Source organism: Ambystoma mexicanum, chromosome 7p, assembly GCF_040938575.1.
Source record: "Ambystoma mexicanum isolate Mex_15411 chromosome 7p, UKY_AmexF1_1, whole genome shotgun sequence".
Taxonomy (NCBI): Eukaryota; Metazoa; Chordata; class Amphibia; order Caudata; family Ambystomatidae; genus Ambystoma; species Ambystoma mexicanum.
The window spans coordinates 612,694,517-612,716,710 of NC_090939.1; the positions used below are offsets into that span (position 1 = coordinate 612,694,517).

General features: G+C 48.1%; 1 protein-coding gene across 5 annotated transcripts in view; it reads left to right on the forward strand.

Annotated features, from left to right (window-relative positions):
• LOC138526199 (cohesin subunit SA-2-like) overlaps positions 1–22,194 on the forward strand; it is a 2,217,157-nt gene that overhangs the window by 1,780,922 nt on the left and 414,041 nt on the right. For all 5 annotated transcript variants that reach the window (XR_011283519.1, XR_011283520.1, XR_011283521.1 and 2 more), the window contains one exon: positions 14,509–14,610. Coding sequence is in view for 2 of the 5 variants with exons in the window: in XM_069636632.1 (XP_069492733.1) it covers positions 14,509–14,610 (102 nt within the window). In the remaining 3 variants the exon portion in view is untranslated. The remainder of the gene's footprint in view (positions 1–14,508; positions 14,611–22,194) is intronic.

Genomic DNA, 22,194 nt, shown 5'->3' on the forward strand with positions numbered 1-22,194 from the left:
CGAATAAAACCATTGGCGAGGTATTGATCCAAATATTGTCTCAAATGCAGGTTCTCAGGTTCGGTAAGGGCATAAATCCTGCTACAAGGGGGTTGTGCACCGGGCACCAGATCGATTTGGCAATCGTACGATCGGTGAGGAGGTAACGTGTTGGCCTGTTCCCTTTGGTAGACGTCCTGAAAGTCCTGGTATTCCGGAGGTAATTGCATGGAGGCAGAGGTTACAGACGCTAGATTAATCTTCAGGATTTCTGGGTAGCATGTTTGTGCACAATCCGGGAAGGTTATTCTCTTAGCTCGCCAATCAATTCGAGGATTATGTGGCTCTAACCAAGGAATTCCAAGAATAACCTGAAACTGTGGAGCCTTGATTACATCAAACACAACTGCCTCCCGATGGCCGTCAGGACCAATAAGAGTCACCCCAGTAGTGGAATGTGTTACCGGTCCAGAGGCAATTTCAGTTCCATCGACTGTGGTGATGACATCTTTGCTGGTTTTAGGACGGAGAGGGAGGTTAATCCTAGAGGCCAATTCACAATCCACATAGTTTCCAATAGCCCCACTATCGATGTATGCCTTTATTGCATGCAACCGCTTAGGCTTTTCTGGATCTACGAGAACCATTGGCACAATGAAATGCGAGGTCTGAGAGTTAGTTTTCAAGCTCGGCAAGCGGACCCCTACACTTGTCGGGCTGAGTCGTTTCCCGAAACAGAGTCTTCATGGTTTTTATCAGCGGCTCCTACCGCTTTTCTGGGTGGTTTTGCCGGGCAATTTCGTAGAAAGTGTCCAGAGATCCCACAATAAAGACATAATTTTAACTGCCGCCTCCTTTCACGTTCCTTTTGAGTTGAGGGTTCTTTAACCCCTCCAATTTGCATACGTTCAGAGACATCAACTCCCTTGGGGTTAGCGTGGGTCTTGACCAACACCTGGGTCTCAAACCTGGACCGATCTGTTTTTCTGTTTTGAAGTCTGTGATCCAATTGGACCACTAAGTCTGTATATTCTGTGCATTCTTGGGGCGGATTTACAACTTGGGCCAAGACATCTTTAAGTTCTCCGCGTAGACCTCCATAAAATAACGTGACTCTTTTATCCTCTGGCCATCCCGTTTCCACAATTAGTCTATTAAAGGTTGCAATATAGGATAGGAGGTCCTGATTGCCCTGTCGCAGGGATAGAAGTTCGTCATCCAGAGCCTGCCCCTGAGAGTGTCGAGCAAATAACCTTTCCATGCTTGCTTGAAATCCTTGAAAATCACGGAGAATCGGGTCATCTTGAGTAACCAGTGGAACTGACCAATCGGCAGCGCAGCCGCTGAGATATGACAATACAAAGGCTACTTTGGTCTGTTCATTAGGGAGGCCCCAGGTCTGCATAGGAAGTGCAAACGACACTGATTCATGAATACGGCGAATCGTTTGGGGTCCCCAGCAAAGCGTTCAGGTGGGGCCAGCAGCATTTTTCCAGGTAGATTAATCTGCACAGGGTAACTGGGAACCACAGGAGCGGGGTTCCCTCCGGAACAGGGTAGAGGAGTTTGTCCAGCTTGACCTTGCAAAAGCTGTCTGGCCAGGGCATCAGTTCTTTCCTTTGATATTATTAATTCCCTCTTGAGGGCATTAGTCTCTTGACGAGCAGCATGTACTTCGGCCCGTAATGCCCCCAGTAATTGGGCCAACTGATCAGTCTCAGAAGTTTCCATAGCGCCTGGGTGGGAATTTGTAGGAAGGCTTCGCGTTCTGTAACGCTCACCTGACTCCCACGGGGCGCTGGTCTGGTTCGCGCTGCTGTGACCTCGTCTAAGGTGATGCGCAGGGTTCGGAAGACGGACTGGACCGGGCCCCAGATCTGGCTTGTCTGACTCGCAGAAGTATCCTTCTGTAGGTGAGAATAGGGGGTTAACTGTCTGCGGGGTAATGCAATTGGCCTCCCATTTACCCCTCTCACCCTCCTCAAAACCCTGCTGTGCTTCCCCGTAGCGTCTCACCTTAGGGTCTGGAAGGACGTGCTCTCCATCCTGCTTCTGATGCAGGGGCGCGTTGGTATCCAGTTACGTCACTGGATTTTTGGATGGGTGAGAACCAAACTTGCTTGGCTTCCAGGTAGGTTTTTCTATAAGTGGTTCCCCTTGTGTCCATGCATTAATGTTCTAATGGTAGTGTCTTTTTCCCCATAGGGGCCGGGGTACGGAATGCCGGGGAATAGGCACCGACCCGAGGTGAGCGGTGAAATCCTTGTGGAAATCAGGTAAGTCTTTAATGAGTGTTTTGGTAATGTCTTTTCATTCACTCATTAACGCTGATGTCTTTTTCCCCTTAGGGGCCGGGGTCCGAAAATGCCTAGATGCGGCGCGGACCCGAAATGAAAAGGGAATGACCCAACAGGTAAGTCTTGACATGGAGTTTTAGCTTCCCTTTTCCCTTCTTTCTCTCACCTTTGTTCTTGTCTTTTTCTCCCTAGGCGCGGGGGCGCGACTGCGAATCCGGATGGTCGCTGCTGAACATGGAGGCGCCCTGTAAAGGTGAGTAGAATGCGGCGCTGCAGCGATCGATGCAATGTGCTTTTAAAAATAAATGTCTTCCTTTTCAGGATTGTCGGCGAAATGTCTCTGGGAAGCAGATTTAGCAGGTGAGGCCTTTTCTTTCTTCTGTTCTCTTGTTCCCTTCCTTTGCAGGTGATTCAGGATGCTGGCAGGTGTGGCAGAAGTCAGGATGCAGGAGCAGACACGGTGAGCGTCCAGCTGCTAGATGCAGAACAACGCGGAGCACGTGTGGCTGATCGGGTGTGGTTTAAATAGCCTTGGAAGAAGTTCCTAGAATGTGTCCTTCCTCCAATCAGGTATGTATCCTTCCCCGACCACGCAAGAGTGGTAAATGAGTCCCACAGGTAAAGTAGTTCCTTTCAGGCCTCAAGGAGGCCGGGGTTCTGCAGCATGGTCTGCATAAGGTAAGTGCACCCAAACACTTTCATAATGAGCCTGGCGCCTGTGGCGCCAGGACTGACGTTTTCTATGAGCCTGGCGCCATAGGCGCCAGGACGCTGTCCAAAGGGCCCCTATAAGGGGTTGCTGGGACCTTCCCCGGGGACTTGATGTCCGCTTTCGGGGACACAGGGCCTGAGCCAGCTCCCCGGGAGCGGGCATCAGGTGCTGAGGATTCACCCCTCCTTCATGCCCAAAGTGCAGTCGGACTTCCACCTCAACAATCCCTTGGTGTTACCTGTTTTCATCCCGTTGCCTTCGTCGCCAGCTGAGAGGACTTTGCACTCGCTGGATGTGGCTAGAGCACTGAAGTTCTACGTGGACCGCACGAAGAGTCTTCGGAAGACATCACAGCTGTTTGTGAACTTTAGACCTGTGAACCAAGGGAAGGCCCTCTCGAAGGCTTCCATTTCCAGATGGCTCTCCAGCTGCATCATGCACTGTCACCGGTTGGCAAACTGACCCTTGCCTGGCAGTCCCAGAGCGAACGCTGCTACCACGGCGTTCTTGTCTGGCGTGCCCCTGCTGGACATCTGCAGGGCTGCTACGTGGCGGTCAACGCACGCCTTCACGAGGTTCTACTGCGTCGACCGGGATTCCAGAGAGGAGTCCAGTGTCAGCCAAGCAGTGCTGCGTAACCTGTTCGCCTTTAAGGTGGGCCTGGTGAGGAGGCAAGAGATGCTTAATGTTGAGTTGTTGAAAGGCTTAATGTTGAGCTTTGCCACCTCCCGTGGTTGTGCATGTGTGTACTGCTATGTATTCTTGTATTCATGAGCATGTGAATCCATGCCAGACCCCATGCTGGAGAAGTAACAAGTTACTTACCTGTAACTGTTGTTCTCCAGTGTGGGTCTGGCATGGATTCACATGCGAACCCTCCCTCCTACCCCTCTGCGGCTCTTTTCTTGGTCCTTCTGCCACTTTACATGCTACCAAATCTGAAGATGGCTGCCAGAGGAGGGGCTTAGGTAGAAGGCAGTCATTGGCTGGGGGCAGTATGACCGAGAGACCAGTGATTGGTTACTAGTAGAAAGACAGTTCAGAAACAAAACTGAAACTGATTATTTCTTTACAGAGGATTCCCAGCCTGATGATGAGGAATATTCATGAGCATGTGAATCCATGCCAGACCCCTGCTGGAGAACAACAGTTACAGGTAAGTAACTTGTTCCTTTCTTGTCACCCGCTTCACTACAAAAGCACTGTTTAGTGTAACCCGCAAAAGTGTCACCCTAAAAAAGGAGTACCACTCATGTTAGCTAGAATACTGATAGTGTGGAAAGTTTAGGAACAATGAACTCCTGAAGTTCATGAATGGCTGAACTTTAGGAACAATGAACATAGAACTACAGCAATACTATGGAGCAAAGAGCTATATGCCAGGGGTAAGTATTGAAGACCGCTTAAAAAAGAACATTTTCAAAAATCAATATTTTGTACTTTTTTTCATATAACTTTTTTATTGGCATTTATAACAACAACTGAACAAAATAACCTTTACCCCCCAACTCCCTCCACCCTCTCCCAACAATCCCTACCCTCCCACCCCCACAGGTCTTGGTGCATCGCTACAACTCTCTTAGGTTCTGTCTTTTGTTAAAGTCAGTACTTCGCCCGTCTCTCCCCGCCTCTCTCCCAGGTTGCTGGGCAGCCCACGTTCCACCATATGGAGCTACTCAGGATCCTGAGACCTCCCAATTCATTCCTCCCCACCCCGCACCCAATCCCCGGCCCCACCTTATGCCAATCCCAGAAGCTTCATGCTGCACGGGCACCAGGCTGCACTGGAGTCTCTTTTAAGAAATTGTAAAACCAAGTCCAAGTCCAAAAGAAACTGCTGGTGTTCTCCTCTTAGCGAGTATGTCACCTTCTCCAGAGCTGCTAGCCGCCAAATCCTTCCTACCCATTCATACTCCGTGGGCGCTTCCTTCGCCTTCCGTTTCTGTGCTATTAACTGTGCCCCTGCCATCACCAAGATCACATAAACCTTCTTTTGGGCCTTCATCTGCATCTTGTCCAGGGTACCATCCAGCCCTAAGATAAACAGCCCAGTGTCTATACATCCAACAATAGCAATGCCCATCTTATCATGCACCGCCTCACGAATCTTGTCCCAGAACGGGGCAACCTTCGGGCATTGCCACCAGACTTGTCTCCAGGAGCCCTCGTCCCCACAACCCCTCCAACACAGAGCGGTTTATGGGGTAAGGTGCTATTGATGCATCAACTTCACCCATATTTCCTGAATTTGTAAGGAGTTCGTCAACTTGGCAAAGGACACCCATAGGGATTGCCACTGTTCCAGCGCTATTGATGGCCCGGTTTCTTTTTCCCAATTGGCCATAAAGCCCCTCTTGCCTGCCACTTCCCCCTCCTTGAGCAACCTATAAAAGTCACCCACGAGGTGTCTGTCCCCCGCTTTAGTAGCCACATATTTCTCAAATTGAGTAAAGTCCCTTGTGGCCGCCCCTTTTATAGCGATGCAGGGTCCAATGTCTTAGCTGCATATATCGGCACCACTCTTCTTCCCCCACTCCGAAAATGCTCTTACAGGTAGAAAGGTTTCTCACTTGCCCTCCTTCGAAGAGGTCTTTAAGGCACCTACAGCACCCCTCCTGCCACGCATCAAACCCGGAGTCAGCTCCCAGCCCAGGGATGAATTGAGGATTCGCAAAGATGGGTGTGAAAGGCAAAGGGAAGGTAGTGATCTTTGATCTACACACCGCCTCATCTCAAGACCTACCCACCAACCAGGGTCGGACTGGGACAAGAATTAGGCCTGGACACCCAAAACAAAAGTGGCCCACCCCTCGCCTCAAAAAGGTGACCCACCCCTCACGACCCTTGACCTCTGTTCAACAGAAGTGATGTCATTTGACCCAACCCCAAAGTGACATCCCGGGAAGCGATGAAACACGACCTTTCACCCTTGACAAAACAGGAAGTGGCATCAAATAGCATTGTCCCTAAGTACACTACGAAAAATATGGTTTTGCAAAAAATAAAAAATATATCTTTTTGAAAACTTTTTTTTTTGGTTCAAAACCGGCCCAGGCATGGTCAGAAACCGGCCCCCCACTCCCCAGGGATGATTTCGGCCCGGCCACGTGCCGAAAGGCCGAGGGGCCAACCCGACCCTGCCACTAACTCTTCAATTACGCTGCAGTACATCCTCCTGGGCCTGTCCGCTTGAGGGAGCCACAGAACCGCCTCCAGCCCATACACTACTACTGCTCTATCCATTTCCCTCCACACTTTTCCCCTGTCATCCTTTGTCCAGTCACACAGTACCCTCATCTGAGCTGCCCGGTAGTAGGTCACCATATCCGGTTCCCTCATGCCTCCTCTACTTCTGGGCAATTGCATCAGCCTACTAGGAACTCTAGGTTTCTTCGCCCCCCATATGTAGGCCTTAGTGAGCCTGCTTAACTTTCTAAAGGAGGAGGCCGGTACCCTAACCGGTAACGCCATAAATAAATACAATAGCTTTGGAAGGATAACCATCTTTAAGGCATTGATCCTGCCTAACCAAGACACAGCCAGTAGTCCCCAGCCCATAAGCATCCCCTTGATTGTCCCCAGTAGCGGGAGATAGTTTGCCTCATACATTTGCTCAATCGTCCCCGTGATAACAGTTCCCAGATACTTTATCCTACCCTTTGCCCAGGCAAATTCAAAGCTCTTCTTCGGCTCCCTCTCCACCCCGGGGGATGTCGGTAGACACAGCACCTCTGACTTAATTTTATTGATCCGTAGCCCTGCTATTTGGCCGAACTCCCCAAAAACTCTCTCAACTGCCTCCAGGGATTCTCGGGGGTTATTCAGGATCAGCAACATATCGTCCGCAAAGGCAGCCACCTTATGCTCCCTTCCCCCGAACATCACCCCCTTAATCACCTGGTGTAATCTGATTTTACTCAGGAGCGGCTCCAGACATATCGCAAAAAGTAGTGGCAATAGCGGACAGCCTTACTTCGTACCTCTAGAAACCACCACCGGGTCAGATGCCTCCCCATTAATCATCAGGCGCGATGTGGGATTAAAGTAGTTCGCCTCTATCTTGCCCATGAATTTATCCCCGAAGCCCATCTTATGCATAGTGGCAAAAAAAGCCCCATTCTACTCTATTGTTAGGCAGAAACCTGTGCAGTTCCCTTAGGGACCACTGCAAAGAGTTTAAGACTACAGGAGTAAGCAATAAACCCAATTGGTAGCAGTCCGCGCCACCCAGATTTACCTGGTAGCTGTGGCTGAGCAGTCAGACGTCTCTCAAGAAGAGTTAGGCAGTATATAGAGTATACACAATAGGGCTAAAGACACAGTAGAATAAGCAAACACTAACCAGATCTTGGGTATAAAAGTATATCATTATTTATTTAAAAACACACTTATGAAAATACACTAGCACTAATATATCAAGCAAGTTCAAACACAGTCACTATAAGTATATGCACCTCCCTAGTTAATTATTCGACAAGTCTAGGTTAAGACACCACTTATTTAGCAAAACAGAGGTGAGTGCGTAACCGTAGATGGCACTCCAATAATTCAGTTAAAAAGGGAGAGAAAAGGCAGAGTAGGAAAATAACCCAGTACCAACACTTTTAATAAAGCACAGCAAGTCAAAAAAGGCAGGGTCTACTGTAGAGCAAGAAGTTCATAGGCCAGGCCCACTCTTGGATCACACTTTGGAAATGCACTCCAAGTCTTTGCAGAAAAGTCAAAAGAGGTTGGATCAGTTCAGAAAGGTACAGTTAGCAGGTCTGAGGTCAACCCAGATAGAAAGGCAAGGATTTACGAGACACCTTGGACAATCTGTTGCAGGGGAGACCAGGCGGGACACAGTACCTGAAATGGTGAGAAAGCTCCAGCAGTGGCAGTTGTTCCTGGCAGCGGGTGCGAGTCGTGGCTTCAACCAGGGGAAGAGATGATCTCGACGAGGAAGAAAGCTGGAGGTCGTTGCACTGCCAGGGAAGAAACCAGCGCAGAGTTTCCCGGTTAAAAGGTACTACCCTTTTATTCGCGGTAGTGGTGAAGCGTGGCTATCCGGCCGCCGGGGTGGTTGGCATGGGCGTTTCGACCACGAGACGATCCAGGAAGGCGAAAAAGGCCAACTGGTTGGTCCCACCAGCTCAAAGGGAAGAAAACTCTCCTGGAAGAAGATCTCCTCTGTCGTCGGGGAAGTGGTGAGTTCGTACAGCAAGGCTCCACCGGTGGTGTCGTCGTTGTAGATGGCTCAGCTTCACCCCCTCTTCGGATTCTTTAGGTCCTGAGCCGACTTCTGAAGTTCCAGTCCCCAAAGCCCTGCTTTTATGCAGCAAAACCCCCATTCAACAGCCTAGCTGTCACTCAAACTTGCTAAGTGGTGAGCCGGGCGGCTCACCACTGGGCCAATCAAACAAGAGTGCGACTTGAGTTGCCATGGCAACTCAGTCCAGGGTGCCCAATCCCCCTCCCATACATTCTCTAGACCCCAGACAGAGTGGCACCATTTGGAGGGCTTCTGTGGAGAAGCCCGCCAAAAAGTGGACCAAAGGGCTCGATTTGGGTTAGAGTTTCAGAGGCGAACACAAATGCCATTTTAAAACCGAGTCCTGGCAAAAAGACCCATCCGGGGAATAAATATTAAATAAATAACCCGGCGGTATCTTTAACATTGCACCAAAAAGTGGTGCGTTTAAAATGAATGGGAAAATCCCATAGGAAATATTCGGGTGGAATATTTCGCGTGGTATCCACTGCCACCAGCCAGAACTCGACAAGTGGTGACTGGACAGTGCCCCCTTGGAAAACAGACCCAGGGGCAATCAAATTACCCCTACCAGTACTTCCACAATATGATGGTTTGTACTGATTCTGTTCACAATTTTAGACTAGTAAAGCCAATGGTGACTTTACATGCCCTGGGAGACAGTAGTCAGTCCCAGGGTATGGAGTCTATGTTTGGGGGTCACTATGACATCCCTGTGTTACTGCACTGAGGCTGCTGTGTAACACACATACCAAAAACACATGAAGCCCTATGGAGTGAAAGACCCCATAGCCCATAAAACACATTCACAGTCAAAGGACATTCTCAAATCATGCCTAAGTGTGGGAGAAAAAGAGTCTCACTCTTAGCACGAGAAAAAAATAAACCCCAAAAAATCCAGCAAAGCTGCTGGGGGACTCACTAGGTTTGGGAAATAAGCCTTAACAGAGAATTCTCCCTAACATCTATCAAACACTTTCTCAGCGTCGAGGGCCACCACAATCGCCTCCATCTTAAATTGTTCACTTTTTCTATAATATGGGCAATCCTCCTGGTGTTGTCGTGTGTTTGCCTCCCCTTAACAAAACCCGACTGGTCGTGCTCCACTAGGGATGGAAGGAGAGGTTTGAGCCTGGCCGCCAAAATCTTAGTAAAGATCTTCGCATCTAAATTGATTAGAGCAATTGGTCTGTAGGCACTGAACGATGTAAGATCTTTCCCCTGCTTAGGGAGTAGTACCACTTTCGCCTCCCCCATAGATGGGGTTATCCCATTCCTTCCCCCAAAAGTATTATATAAAGCAACCATTCTCGGGGCGAAGACATCCCTAAACGTTTTATAAAAATCCGCTCAGGCCCTGGAGCTTTATGAAGGGGTTGAGCCGCAATAGCCTTGTGGACCTCCTCTATAGGTAAATCCTTCTCAAGTTCCTCCCTATCTGCTACCTCAATCCCAGATAGATGGCACCCTTCCAGAAACATCCCCTGATCCCCTACCGCTGGACTGTCAGATTTACACACCTATCCGTAATACCTCGCAAACTCCCTCTTGATTTCTTGGGTCCCCGTCACCTCCCTCCCCCCCACCGTTTTAATTCTCAGTATCGGTCTATCTTTCTCCTCACTCCTCAGCTTTCTCGCCAACAGCCTGTCCGCCCTATTAGCCTTCACATAATACTTCTGCTTAAGGTATAGCAGTGCCCTCTCCGCCTTAGCTGAGATTACCGTGTCCAATGGGCCCTTAATCACCCTATACCTCCTCCTAGTCTCTGCAGAGGGTCTAACCGCTAGTTCCTGTAGGACCGCTTTCAAATTAGCCTCCAAGTCTTCTAACTTCCTACATTCCCTATCGCTCCTAGCCTTGATCCCAATAATCGTCCCCCTAATGGTGGCTTTAAAGGCGTCCCAAATTATCCATTGGTCCATGCCCTCAGTATCATTCCTCTGAAAAAAGTGACCAATCTCCTGCCGCAGCTCCTCCCGCAACACCTCGTCCTTAAAGATGTGAGAAGGGTACTTCCATTTCCACAGCCCCGCCGCCTGCGATGGCGCCGCAAGCTCCGTCACAATCCGAGCGTGGTCTGAGATCGCAATCGCGTCCACCTCAATCTACCTAAGCCTACCTACAAGGGGACGAGACAACCAGACATAGTCTATCCTGGAAGCTGATCTGTGCACATGAGAATATAAAGTGTACCCACTATCGTCACCCCTCTTTTCCTGCCATGCGTCCACCAGTGATAGGTTCTCCAATTTGGACTGCAGCTCTTTAGAAGGTTTAGTCTGGACTTGAAAGAGTCTTGCACTCCTATCTCTTGCTGGGTCCCAGGCTAATTGAAATCCCCTGTGAGTATTATGTTGCCCCTAGACACCCTCTCCAATTTAGACAGCATTGTTAGTAGGAAGTGGTCCTGCCCTGTATTCGGCGCATAAAGGGTAGCCACTGACCACACCTCCCTGCCTTGCTGAAGATTCAAAACTAGAAACCTGCCTAAATTGTCCCGGGAAGAGCCTGTGACAGCCTCGTCCAAATTGATTTTTAGGGCTATTAGGACACCCCCCTTCTTCCCCTGGCCATTCGATTGACGAAGGCGGCTAAACCCCTTCAGCCTCACCCTCTGTCTGTCCTTTTCTTGTATATGAGTTTCTTGAAAGCTAATAATATCCAGATTCTCTTTCGCCAGCATGAGCTCCACTTATTTCCTCTTCACCGGTGAATTCAAACCCCTGATATACAGGGACAGTATTTTCAAGACTTTACCCATTACCCAAAGAACCCAACGATCTCCTCCCGACAGGACCAAAACCCATACCCTGCATTCCTCCCCCCAGTCCTGTGACCCCCCCAATGGGTGTAGACTGCCGGCCTCTAGCCCCACCGAACCACTCCCTCAGGGGCAGTGCAACCTCCCCACCCCAGTGACCCCATTGGCAGGTCAACCCTGACCCTTAGGTAATCCTCCATGACAACAACCCTTCCCCCAGCCACTACTGCCTTGTCTAGACACCCCTCCCCAGGTACTCCTGAAACTAACCATCTCATAACCTAGTAATCAATTTGGCGATGAGCCCTGAGTCTCTGCCCCCAGGCTCGGGCCCCCCCCCACTGGGGGGGACACGCGCCGGACCCCTCCTCCTCTTCATTTTCCTTCTCGGGGCCTACGTCGGCCACTCCACTCCCTACGTTTGGGGCTGGTTTTCCCTCTGTCCGATGATTCACCTGAGGACTGGTCCACCTCTATCCCGAGGATGGCGGCACCCTCCTCCACTGATATAACCCTCCTCTGCCTTCTGTCCAGCTCAAACACCAAACCAAACGGAAATGTCCACTTGTATCTCACACCCCTCTTCTGAAGCGCCTGCGTTATCGGGCGCATCTGCCTCCTCTTGTTGAGAGTGATAGCCAATAGATCCTGGTATAGCTGAATGGAGGACCCATTAAAACTGATGGTGTCTGCCACCCTCGCAGCCCGTAGGATTACCTCTTTCTGCGTATAATCATGCAGCGCCACTAACACATCCCGTGGCCGGGCACCGGGCTCATCCCTTCTGGGCCCCACTCTATGAGCTCTGTCTACCCTGATCTCTTCTAGGCTTGAGACCTCTGCCAGGGGAGCGAACAGCAACTTCACAGTCTTTCGGAGGTCTGGGTCTGTGACTGATTCCGGCAAAAATTTCACCCTAATGTTGCCCCTCCTTGATCTGATCTCAATATCTTCAGTCTGGAGCTCCAGATTGTGGGTGGCATTGGCAAGGCTCTCCACCCATTCTTGCACTTAACGAGAGTCCTCAACTAAGTCCTGGAGAGCCCTTTCACTAGTGTCCACCCTTGAACCCAAATTGGTCAAGTCACTCTTCACCTCACAAACCGCCCTCCTGAGGTCCTCCTTCATTCTGTCAAGTTGCGCCTGCCTTACATTGACCATTCGATTGCCAAAGGTTTGAAAACACTCCTCCAGGAGCTTCTTTGTGACCCTTTCATCCCCTTGGACATCATCCAGGGCCATCCCCTCCTCGCTCCTATCTCTCTCCTTCCTTCTCTCAGGCTCTGCCCCCTCTTCCTTTCTCCATAGTTTCTGAAGCATGCCCTCTGGCGATTTCTTCTCACCTTTCGCCGGGGTCCCTGGAACCTTTCCTCTGTTCTTAGACATCTTCCTCAAAGGTGGGATCTCTTGACACCGCCAGCCCTTTTACCTAGGCCCAAAGTCACTTCCTTGTACGGACTTGCACTCTCTGTCCGCTGCTGGAACTTCGTCCCTCCCCCAGACCACCGGGTTGCGTGCCCCCCCAGCCGTATGTCCAGTGTTCCTGGGCTCTTCGTACCTTCAAATTGTCCAGGCGCAACCCTGCAGTGGCCTGAGGCCTTTTGGACTTGGCCCAGAGGCTCCTCCATCCCCCCCTTGAATTGTGGCTGGGCCTCCAGTATCAAGGGAACTCTGAGCACCTCAGGTCGCCCCTCGCACAGATCCGCCCCTGGAGCAATATGCCCGAGCCCACTTCACACTCCAAAGCAGGCGCTGTCCCAATCAAAAAAAAATGGTGGGGCAAGGGGGCCCCAGAGGTAGCCCAGACCAACTTCTCTTTCCACCACTGGCACAGTCTCAAATTAAAAGTTAAAGTGGGGGGGGGAGAGGGGGGCCAAGGGGCAGGTGCGCCGCACAGGGTCCCAGGCAGTATTCTTTTTACTTTTTCTTTTTTTCTTCCGTGCCTCAGTGCCCCCATAGCGCCCCCCACGCTCACCTGCTGCTCCCTGCAGGTACCGTCAGAGCCAGCCCCACAAACGAGGCTCAAAGCGAACCTCAAGTGCTGGAGCCCCGGGTCTTCCCACGGAGCTGCTCCGCTTTGATCCTCACCGCCGCGGGCCCCTCCTCCTTCCTCTGCTAGGGCCTAGGGCTGCCCGCACATTCCATTCAAGGGCACCTCTGCTCCCCACAGGCCGCCGCAGGAGCTCTGGGTCTTCCCCCAGAGCTGCACAGCCTCACTCTTTGCTTCGGAGGGCCCCTCCTCCTTCCTCCGTTGGATCCAGGGCCGCCCACTCTCTCCACCCCAGGGCGTCTCCACACAGGCCTCCCGCAGCGGCCGCCAAGCCGGGGATGATCCCGAGGGCGGAGGCAGTCCCAGGCCGCGGGTCCCGCTGGGGTCCCTGCCCCTCCGCCAACAGCGCTCCACTCCTGCTGGGCTGCAAATGCCAACTCCCTCTGCACACCCCACCGGGAGAGCTGCGCAGCCCAGTCTCTCTGCCTCCTTCTGCCGACTCGGCCCCGCTTGCCGTGCACCAGCCCAGCTCCACCGGCACTCCCTGCAGCAGGCCGCGCTCCGCTGCTTCATCCGGACACCTCCTCTTCAGAGCCCGCTCCGCTCCATCACCAGGTACCACTGCTGCCCAAAACGCCAGCACCAGCAGGTAGGGGCACCCGGGGAGGGGATTGCTCCAAATAGCCCACTTTTTTAGCTGGAGGCTCTGGGAGTGCTCCTAACACAGGGTCGTCTCCCTGGCGGCCATCTTGGATCTCCAATATTTTGTACTTTTCATTTGTCTACACCATGGAAGCTACCCATATGCCAAATTTCGGTATGTAGCATTTTAGGAAGTATGCTGAACATTTTGAACACACACACACATAGCCATGCATTGCAGATCGCTTGGAAAAAAACATTGAAAAATTTATATTTTATACTTCTTACATTGTATACACCATGGAAGCTTCCCACATGCCAAATGTCAGGTTTGTAGCATGTTGGGAAGTATGCTGAACATTTCAAACGCACACAAACATATCCACACATTTCCCTTTTATATATAAAGAGATGTGTATGTGGGCAGTGAGTGAGTAATGAGGTGGGGGTTAGGTCATGGGGGACCTTATTACAAAAAATAACTGGTTTAATTCATGTGGACCAAAAGTGGTCAACCAAACTGCAAAAAACACGTAGAACTGGTAGGCCTTACTATTAAGGCCTTTGAATTTCTTTCAGCCTGGACCTTCATTAGGTTGACTTTTGTAACTGTAACGTTTGTAAAGCAACTTTGTAGATAGCGGATTTGACACTGCCTGCACTACACTGTGATTTAAAATGTGATGAGTTACACTAATAAAGGCACCAAAAATGGATGTCAGTTTTAATTGTATATTTACGCTTTATGGCTCTGTGTATTTACAGTATGGATTAACCATTTTTCAATTTGTTTCATGATTTGAGGGTACAAATAAAAATGCAAGCCGTGGAATGGTAATGAAGCTAACATTCTCAATATTCTTGAATTGACAGAGCTACAATGATTTTGGTGATATTATTAAAGAAACCTTGAGCAGAACTAGACATAACAACAGAATCCAAAGTGCAAAGACTCTGATTCTCTGTTTGCAGCAAGTAAGTGTTACAGAGCATGCGCTTTTAACTAAAGATTTCTATCCTTTAAAAGCATTGTGTTACTGGGACTAACCAGAAAGGTAACAAAATATGATTTTTCCTACAGAGTGTTTGAAATGTTGGTTTAATATTCTTCATCCACATAATGGAGAGGTAACAACTTGTATCGTATGAATTTAGTTTGGCTAATTCATGCATCTACAAATATATTGCCTGATGTCTATAGCAGTTTGCTTTTCTAATCTTTGACATCTTGAGTACATATATGATTTTGGACATTAAAACGAGTGGGCCCAACAGTGCAAGTTTACTTCTTACTTTTTGGAAGCCGAATGCATTTCAACTTAAATATACTTATTTATTTTTTATTGTTTTTCTGAATTTAAAAGCTTATTCGTTCTAGGTCATCCTTTTCAGAGCATAGCTAGCTACCAAAATATATAAGTAGATTTCAACCTGCCACTGCTGCTTTTATCTAGCTTCTATCGGTTTTCCAAAGTGACTATTTACTACTCAGGTTCTCATTTCATTTGCTGGAGGCACTGCGATGGAAAGGATCAGACTCCTGGGATTCCGATAAGTCACTCACACGACTGAGCCAGTTGGTGCATTAACTCACGCATATGGTAAAGGAAGTGTGAACATTGCACCTGCTTGGTTTTCGTGACCTTCACTTTGTGCATCCAGTAATGCTGGTATGACCCCTGCGGTATGCATACACATGTCAAAGCTCAGCAATGAGGTCCATCATTGCAAAAATAGCAGCCACTGTCGGGCCATTGGGTTCCATGGATTGCACCTTGTTTACCTGGCACAGAAACACCCTGCACAGTCTGTGAAAACCAACTCACTCCACAGAGATCAGAATGGTGATCCCCCAGCAGCATTCACATGTTCCATATCAGTTCTGAATACCTATGCCAGTATGGGAAATCTAATTTGCACTAAGGATCATAATAGGTGACTGCAGAGAAAAATCTGAGCAAACATGTTTCGGGCAGATTTCCTCCACTTTGGTCCTAATGAGAATGATGCTATTAATGGTGATGTTGTGGTAAGAACTCTGAATTCTTTCAGTACCCTGAGCAGGTCCTACAGGCTTCTCACCTTAATCATTTGGTTTGCTTTTTGTAGGCAACCATCTTACGTGCTAAATGACATGTCCTCTTGGTTATTCCTCCTTACAATAGACCATCATTCCCTCCCTGGGTGTGGGTTCACCAGGGACCTTTTCAAGTTAGGTGCAGGGCTATGACTGAGCCCACAAAAGGCCAAATATAATTTCTAATGGATTCTTTCCTACCACAAATTCCTCATCTTAGACATGTCTTCTTACTCAAACTTACACATTTGAACAAAGAAGTTAAAATAAGAATAAAAGTAATTTTACATTAAAACCATATTGAAGCTGTCTTCTGAAACTTAGCCACCAGAGAACCATGCTCCGTCGCCCAAATCTAAGTTGCACCCATGTTGCCAGATGTGATGTCGATAGCAGTATATATACAACCATTGGCACCCCATGACCTCCGTTTCTTTTTTCCATACACTCAAAATGCTTCTCAGGAATGCCCCTATCATGTTCTAATGACTAACTTCGTAATGCTAAAGTCCAAGGTGGGCTTAAAGCCCTGCAAGGACTACTCGAGGGAGATGTCCATTGCCCGTCCCCCATATTTTTTTCTTTTTACTGCCTGGGGAAGGAAAAGGATGCAGAATGCTGTATTTCATGCCAGTCCATGCATAGAAAGGTCCTCTGGGAGCGTGCCACTAACTTGTACACTTTCCTTTACAAAGGGGGAAACAGTCTCCCTCCAAATATATGGATTTGGAGCACCCTTTCAAAAAGGCCAAGTCTTCAGGGGAGATGGGTTTGGAACACTGCTCGTGGGGGATAAACATCAAAATATTCCAGCTCATCGAAGGTGACCGGAAAGAGACTAAGAAGATATATTACAAGAGATTGCACTCACCCAGTGAACATTCTGGCCGCCATTCTTTCTCATCGCTCTCCAAAAAGAAGAGGTGTCCACCTTGTTCCAAGGATGATGAATAATCTCCTGAAGAATCTCCACCCTGAAAGGTACTGTTACCCACTCACTCTTCTAACTGGGTGTAGTGGTAGAAAATTAGGCACCAGAGGTTGGATATCTTTGCAAAGGCTGTGACACTGGCGACTTAGGTTCCGGTGCTGCTTGTTTGTGGAGCCAAGGCCCACCGCTTGGACAAGCCAGTGCGCCTCTTTGGTGCAACTGCGTACCTGCTGGCACGCATCCTGTGCCAACACAAGAGATTATTCCCCACCAGTGCCAGTTGGCTTTGCCTTCAGGAGTAGTAGCTCTGGCACAGACTCCCTTAGTACTGGCGTGCGCCAACACTTTCTTGGCGTATACTCCATCTCTGAGGACCAAAATCTATGCTAAGATGCACCGTATTTTCCGTGATGAGGATCATCCCACCATTTATGCAAAAGAACTCTTGGACTTAAGAGAGGTGGAGGATTGTACAGAGCCGTTTTAAGACCAGTAGACTGTCCTTACTGATTTGGCTTCTAACCTTCGGGATGCCTGTGGTCTCCCCAGTACTGGATTTCTTTCAGGCTTCTGCATATAGCAAGCCTTATGCTATGGTTGTTGATACCCTGGACCAGTCTGTTTAAGTGAAGGCTTTAATACAGTTGCACCATAAGGACATTCTTTACTGTGGTCTCCCGAAGGAGACACTTCTAATTTTTAATCCAGCAGTGGGTGTCCTGGTGTTGGCCACATGTTTAAAACCACCGGCCTCTACACTGGCTGTAGCCCATGACCTTGCAAAGAAACATTGTATGACCCCACACAGATCCTGGCTTCCTATCCATGCACCACACAGTGAGAGTCTGGTTGGGCTTGAAGTCGGGCAGGTTTCAATCCTTGTCCGCAGATAGGGATAGCAAGAAATAGTACACTTTTGTCCGAAAGGTGTTTGCTTCTGTCAGTCTGCGCTTGCCTTGAGGGCTGTGGGTGTAACCTGGCTAAATGCACCTACTGTTTGTGTAATCTTATCTTGGAGGCAGTGGGTAATCTCCCCATCTCTGAGTGGAGAGAAGGTTATACCTCCCTAGTTAATTATGTGAAGGGGGAAGCCTATCAGGTACTCTATTTGGGCCTGCTCATATCAGACTGTGTGGTGGGTACAGGCTATGTCATCCTCAGACATTCATGGATGTGAACGTCTAGTTTGGCCTCTAACTAACAGGCTACATTTTTGGAATGCCCTTTGATTCGTTCAAAAAGCAGAGGAGTCTCTGGAGAGGTTTGATCTCCAAAATTACCACTAAATCTCTAGGGTTAGCTGTTCAACAACAGCCTGCCTCACATCCCTCCAGGAGTCAGTTGTTCCTTTTGGGGTTTTCTCTCAATGTGGCAAAGGTTGGACACACTCTGGCAAGCAATGTCAGCAGCACTTGCCTCTTCCAAGTAGAGGCAGAGGTGCGTAGAGAGAAGGTTCTTGAAGTCCAGGTTCAAAACCCCTGTCAATTGAAATTTACCCATCACACCCCAGTAGGGGAGGCTTCCCTTTCATGTCAAGGAGTGGCTATGCACCACTTCTGATACCTGAGCTTTGCAAGTAGTCTTGCAGGGATATTGCCTTATGTTCCTTCCAACCCCCCTGGGTTGCCCTCTTTTGAACTCTGTCCTCCTCTCCAGACGCCCTACTGCTGGTGGAAGTTCATCAACACTTTTCAAAATGCACCACAAGGCTGGTGCCTTTTGCTTTCTGGTAGCAAAGGACGTCGGGGCCCTGGACCCGATCTTGGGTCTGAGTTTTCAGAACTAGTACATGTGCAAGGACACCTTCATGATGGTCACGTTAAGGAACATGGTGGAATCCGAGAAAGATGGCTGCGCTATAGCTGAGCTCTGCAGAGTAGCTTTACAATTCACTCATCTATCTCGACTGATTGCCTTGAACTGTACATTGCCCATTGGTACAATACCCAGAGACTCCCAGAATGCTGTCTTTTATACCTCCAATGTGAGTAACCTAGAGTGATTCCCTTCCGACTCTACTCCTCAATGCAGTGTAATGGCGCCTATTGTGATGCCTTTCCTTTGACGGGAGAATGACTCCAGCTTTGTTCTCCCTGTTGGGGGGCAGGGGGCGGACTGATCTTGGAGACATTCCCGCTACAAAATCAGCAACTTATCGGTCTGTTTGGGATGCAATTGGAGGCTTGCTGCGGCCCCCTCCTAAGAAGCAAAATCACAGGAGCCCAGGTGCTCTGCTGCCATTTTAAGTCTAGTGTTCATTGTTGCCAGTGTTCTGGCCTTCCCTACATGACCACTTGTGACGGATTGGAGTTTCCTGCCAGAGGAGGGGGGTTCTCCCGAACATAATAGGCCCACAAGGAGTCAAAGGTGACTCCTGAATCATTCTGCTTGGTAGTATATCGGCCTTCCTCCCTCGCTCCCCATTCCTGTATGGCTTCAGGAGTTAAGGTTTTCAATGCCTCCCCCTCATTCGCGCACAGGAAGACACAAACTGCACCGGCCAAGCCTGCACAGAGTAGGGATGCCTCTGAAGGCCAATCTCCATCTGTATTTGTGTCTGTGCCTTCGATGCGATCTGCTCAGATTTCTGCCCCACCACCCCTCCCGGATCTTGTTGGAGTCGTATATCGGCCTTTGCTGTAAAATGGTATGCAATTACTTCTGACGCTTGGGTGCTTCAGTTGGTTGGAGGCAATAATTGCTTTTACTTCCACAGGCAACACCCGGATCAGCCTTCCTCACTCAAATTTTTGGGATCCAGAGCGTTTTGTAGGAGCTAGTCTCTCTTTTGGTGAAATGACCTGTCAAGGCGGTACTAGACACGGTGAAGGGGTCTGGTTGATACTCTTGGTACTTTGTGGTCCTGAAGGAGGAGGATGAGCTTTAGTCCCATACTGTAACTCGGGAGCTTGAACAAGTACCCGGAGGAAAGGTTCAGGTTATTGACTCTGAAGGAAATCAGAATGGCAGTGTTTTGCAAAGACAGGGCGTTTGACTTTTGCTGCGGTTGTCCTCGAGGGAGAGTTCCTAATAATAAGACAGACCTATACTTTGAGGGGCTCAAGGAAGAGATCCCCATGTTGTACTCCCCATTTCAAACTGAAATACAAAGATTCTGAAGCAAATGGAGGGAAGCAAATACACCCTCAATACGAATTTGGGGCTAAACCAAGTAGCGCCACTGGCTCAAGTAACCCCCATTCCTACACCGTCTGCCTGAATCAACAAGAAACTAGGACAAAAAAGGGGGTTCCAACCTGACTCACCCTGAACCAAAATTATATGCATGTCCTGAAGATGGCTCTAATAAGCAACCATGTGAGCATGTGGGTACAAGTGCATCACGAATAAAAAACAGAACACGTGTCGATTTTAGAAAAGGCCTATCATAGGGGTCTTGTTTTGATGTTCCCATAAAGAACTTGGACACAGAACAGTAGCTATTGATTCTAATCTTGCAAATCTAAAACTTGTTGCAGGAAAAAACAACAATTAAATTAAGGCATAAACAATGAATGAATTGTTTTTGTTAGACTGTATTTTGCTGGATTGTGTATAATCACTGCACACTGTAATCGAGGGAGTGTTTGTTGAATATATGTATCGTCTTTGATTTAATTTGTATAAATATATGTCTTTGTTATGTTGTGTTGTGATGTTTAATTTGTATAAATATGTCTTTGTGATGTTGTGCGAATACAGCTTGATTCTCAATAGTTTTGCTTTTTAATTCTGTACGTCCAAGTAATTATTTTTCTAAATAAAGAAGTGATATAAGATGCCCTGATGCCCTGGCATGGCATTTTTCTCTCTTCTCTACAGCTGCATGTGTAAATAGTAACAAGCAGTGTCACAAATAAAACGGTGAGCACATATTGGGGCACTACAGAAAAGTAAAGGAGGGGTAATTATTCTCCTATCAGATTTTCATATTTTTTATGAAGGAAATCCTCCAGGCTTTGAAAAGTTAGAACTGATTGGTGTCGCTGAATTCCAGGATTCTTATTTCCATGTCCCAATTGGACTAGATATTTACTAGGCTGCCGTCTGTGGTAAGAATCACCATCCCTCAATCGTTATAGCCAATTTAGTTAGTATTTTTAATTATATTTTGTTTATTTATATGGCACACCAAACCCTGAGGTATCTGGGTGCATTCCTATAAGTACAAGTGTTACACATTACATACATTTGGGACAATAGGAGGTGACATAAGGTTACATTGTTACATAATTACAGGTACAGTTGAAACAAAGTTATGCACAGTTGAGACAATAGGAGTTGAGTGGTGACATAATTACATAGAACAGAGAGATAGGTGGATAGATTACAGGATGCATATAATAGAGGTAAAGGAAAACTGATGTGCATTTTATTACGATTCCTGTGAGATGAGCCATCTTTTGCATGATTCCTAAAGTTGGCATAGGATGGTTCTGCTCTGATGCAAGCCGACAGTGAGTTCCATTTTTTAGCCGCTAGGACTGGGAAGCTGCTTCCCCCTGACATTTGCTAAACCAATAGGGTCCATACTGCTATGAATTCAATTGGAGGATTGCTCGAATGATGAGTTATTTAATGAGTGTACCAAGGAGGTATCACAGAACCAATAAATGTAGGCTACTGCAGACTCAGAAAGCAATCAGGGTAGTCTCATGTTGAAAACAGTAAACATATTTATTTTACAAAAAGACATCATAGACAAAAAATGCATGAATAACTAAAGAAAAATAGTGTGGTGAACAAATGGGTACACTTATCTGTTGGTTAAAAAGTTGAACATTGAAAACACAAACAGAAATAGCGGTCTTACTTCAAGGATTAAGACACAACAAACAAAACCTGCCAATTCTAAGTGATGACCTAAACCTGAGCCAACACCCTTAGATTTGGCTTATATTCAGCCAATACACACGTTTTTTGCAGGATTGGCAAGGTTGGATTATTCTATGTTCTTCCTTTTGTTGACAGGTCTGCCTACGTGTACGTGTCAAAGAATAATAACAAAAACAGCAGATTAAGTAGACATCTTAAACGTGTTTCGGCAAAAGAACCACCTGTCTTGCAAATAATTCTAGGACATGATTAGAGTTGCCTTCCTCAGGGCGAGATAACACACAACAACTGGACCCTGTGGGGAAGCAGACATGAACAAGATAAATGAGGTGCAAGAGATGATCTCTTTATGAGATTCTACCGAGATTAATTAGAGAGAGAGTTAAAAGCAAAGAGGCACAAACATTACCAATGAGAGGGGCTGTGGATAAGTAGAAGTAACCAGGCGCGGTGCTGGCCGGAGCCGGCGCAGGGCGTCTGGGTGATTGGGCCCAGGGTGACCCACAGCAGCGCTACATCATCAAAGAGGGGATCGCGTTAGAAAAAACACTCTCTAAGAAATAGAATTGCAAACACAAGGGTTTGAGAAATATACTAGAACAGGTGATCCAAATGAGGGGTGCTGAAAGGTTGCAGAACTACCTGTCAGTCAATGTTGCTTTACATAACGCTGGAAGAGTTTTGTACTGGTGTAGCGTTTCTCAGCGTGCCTTGG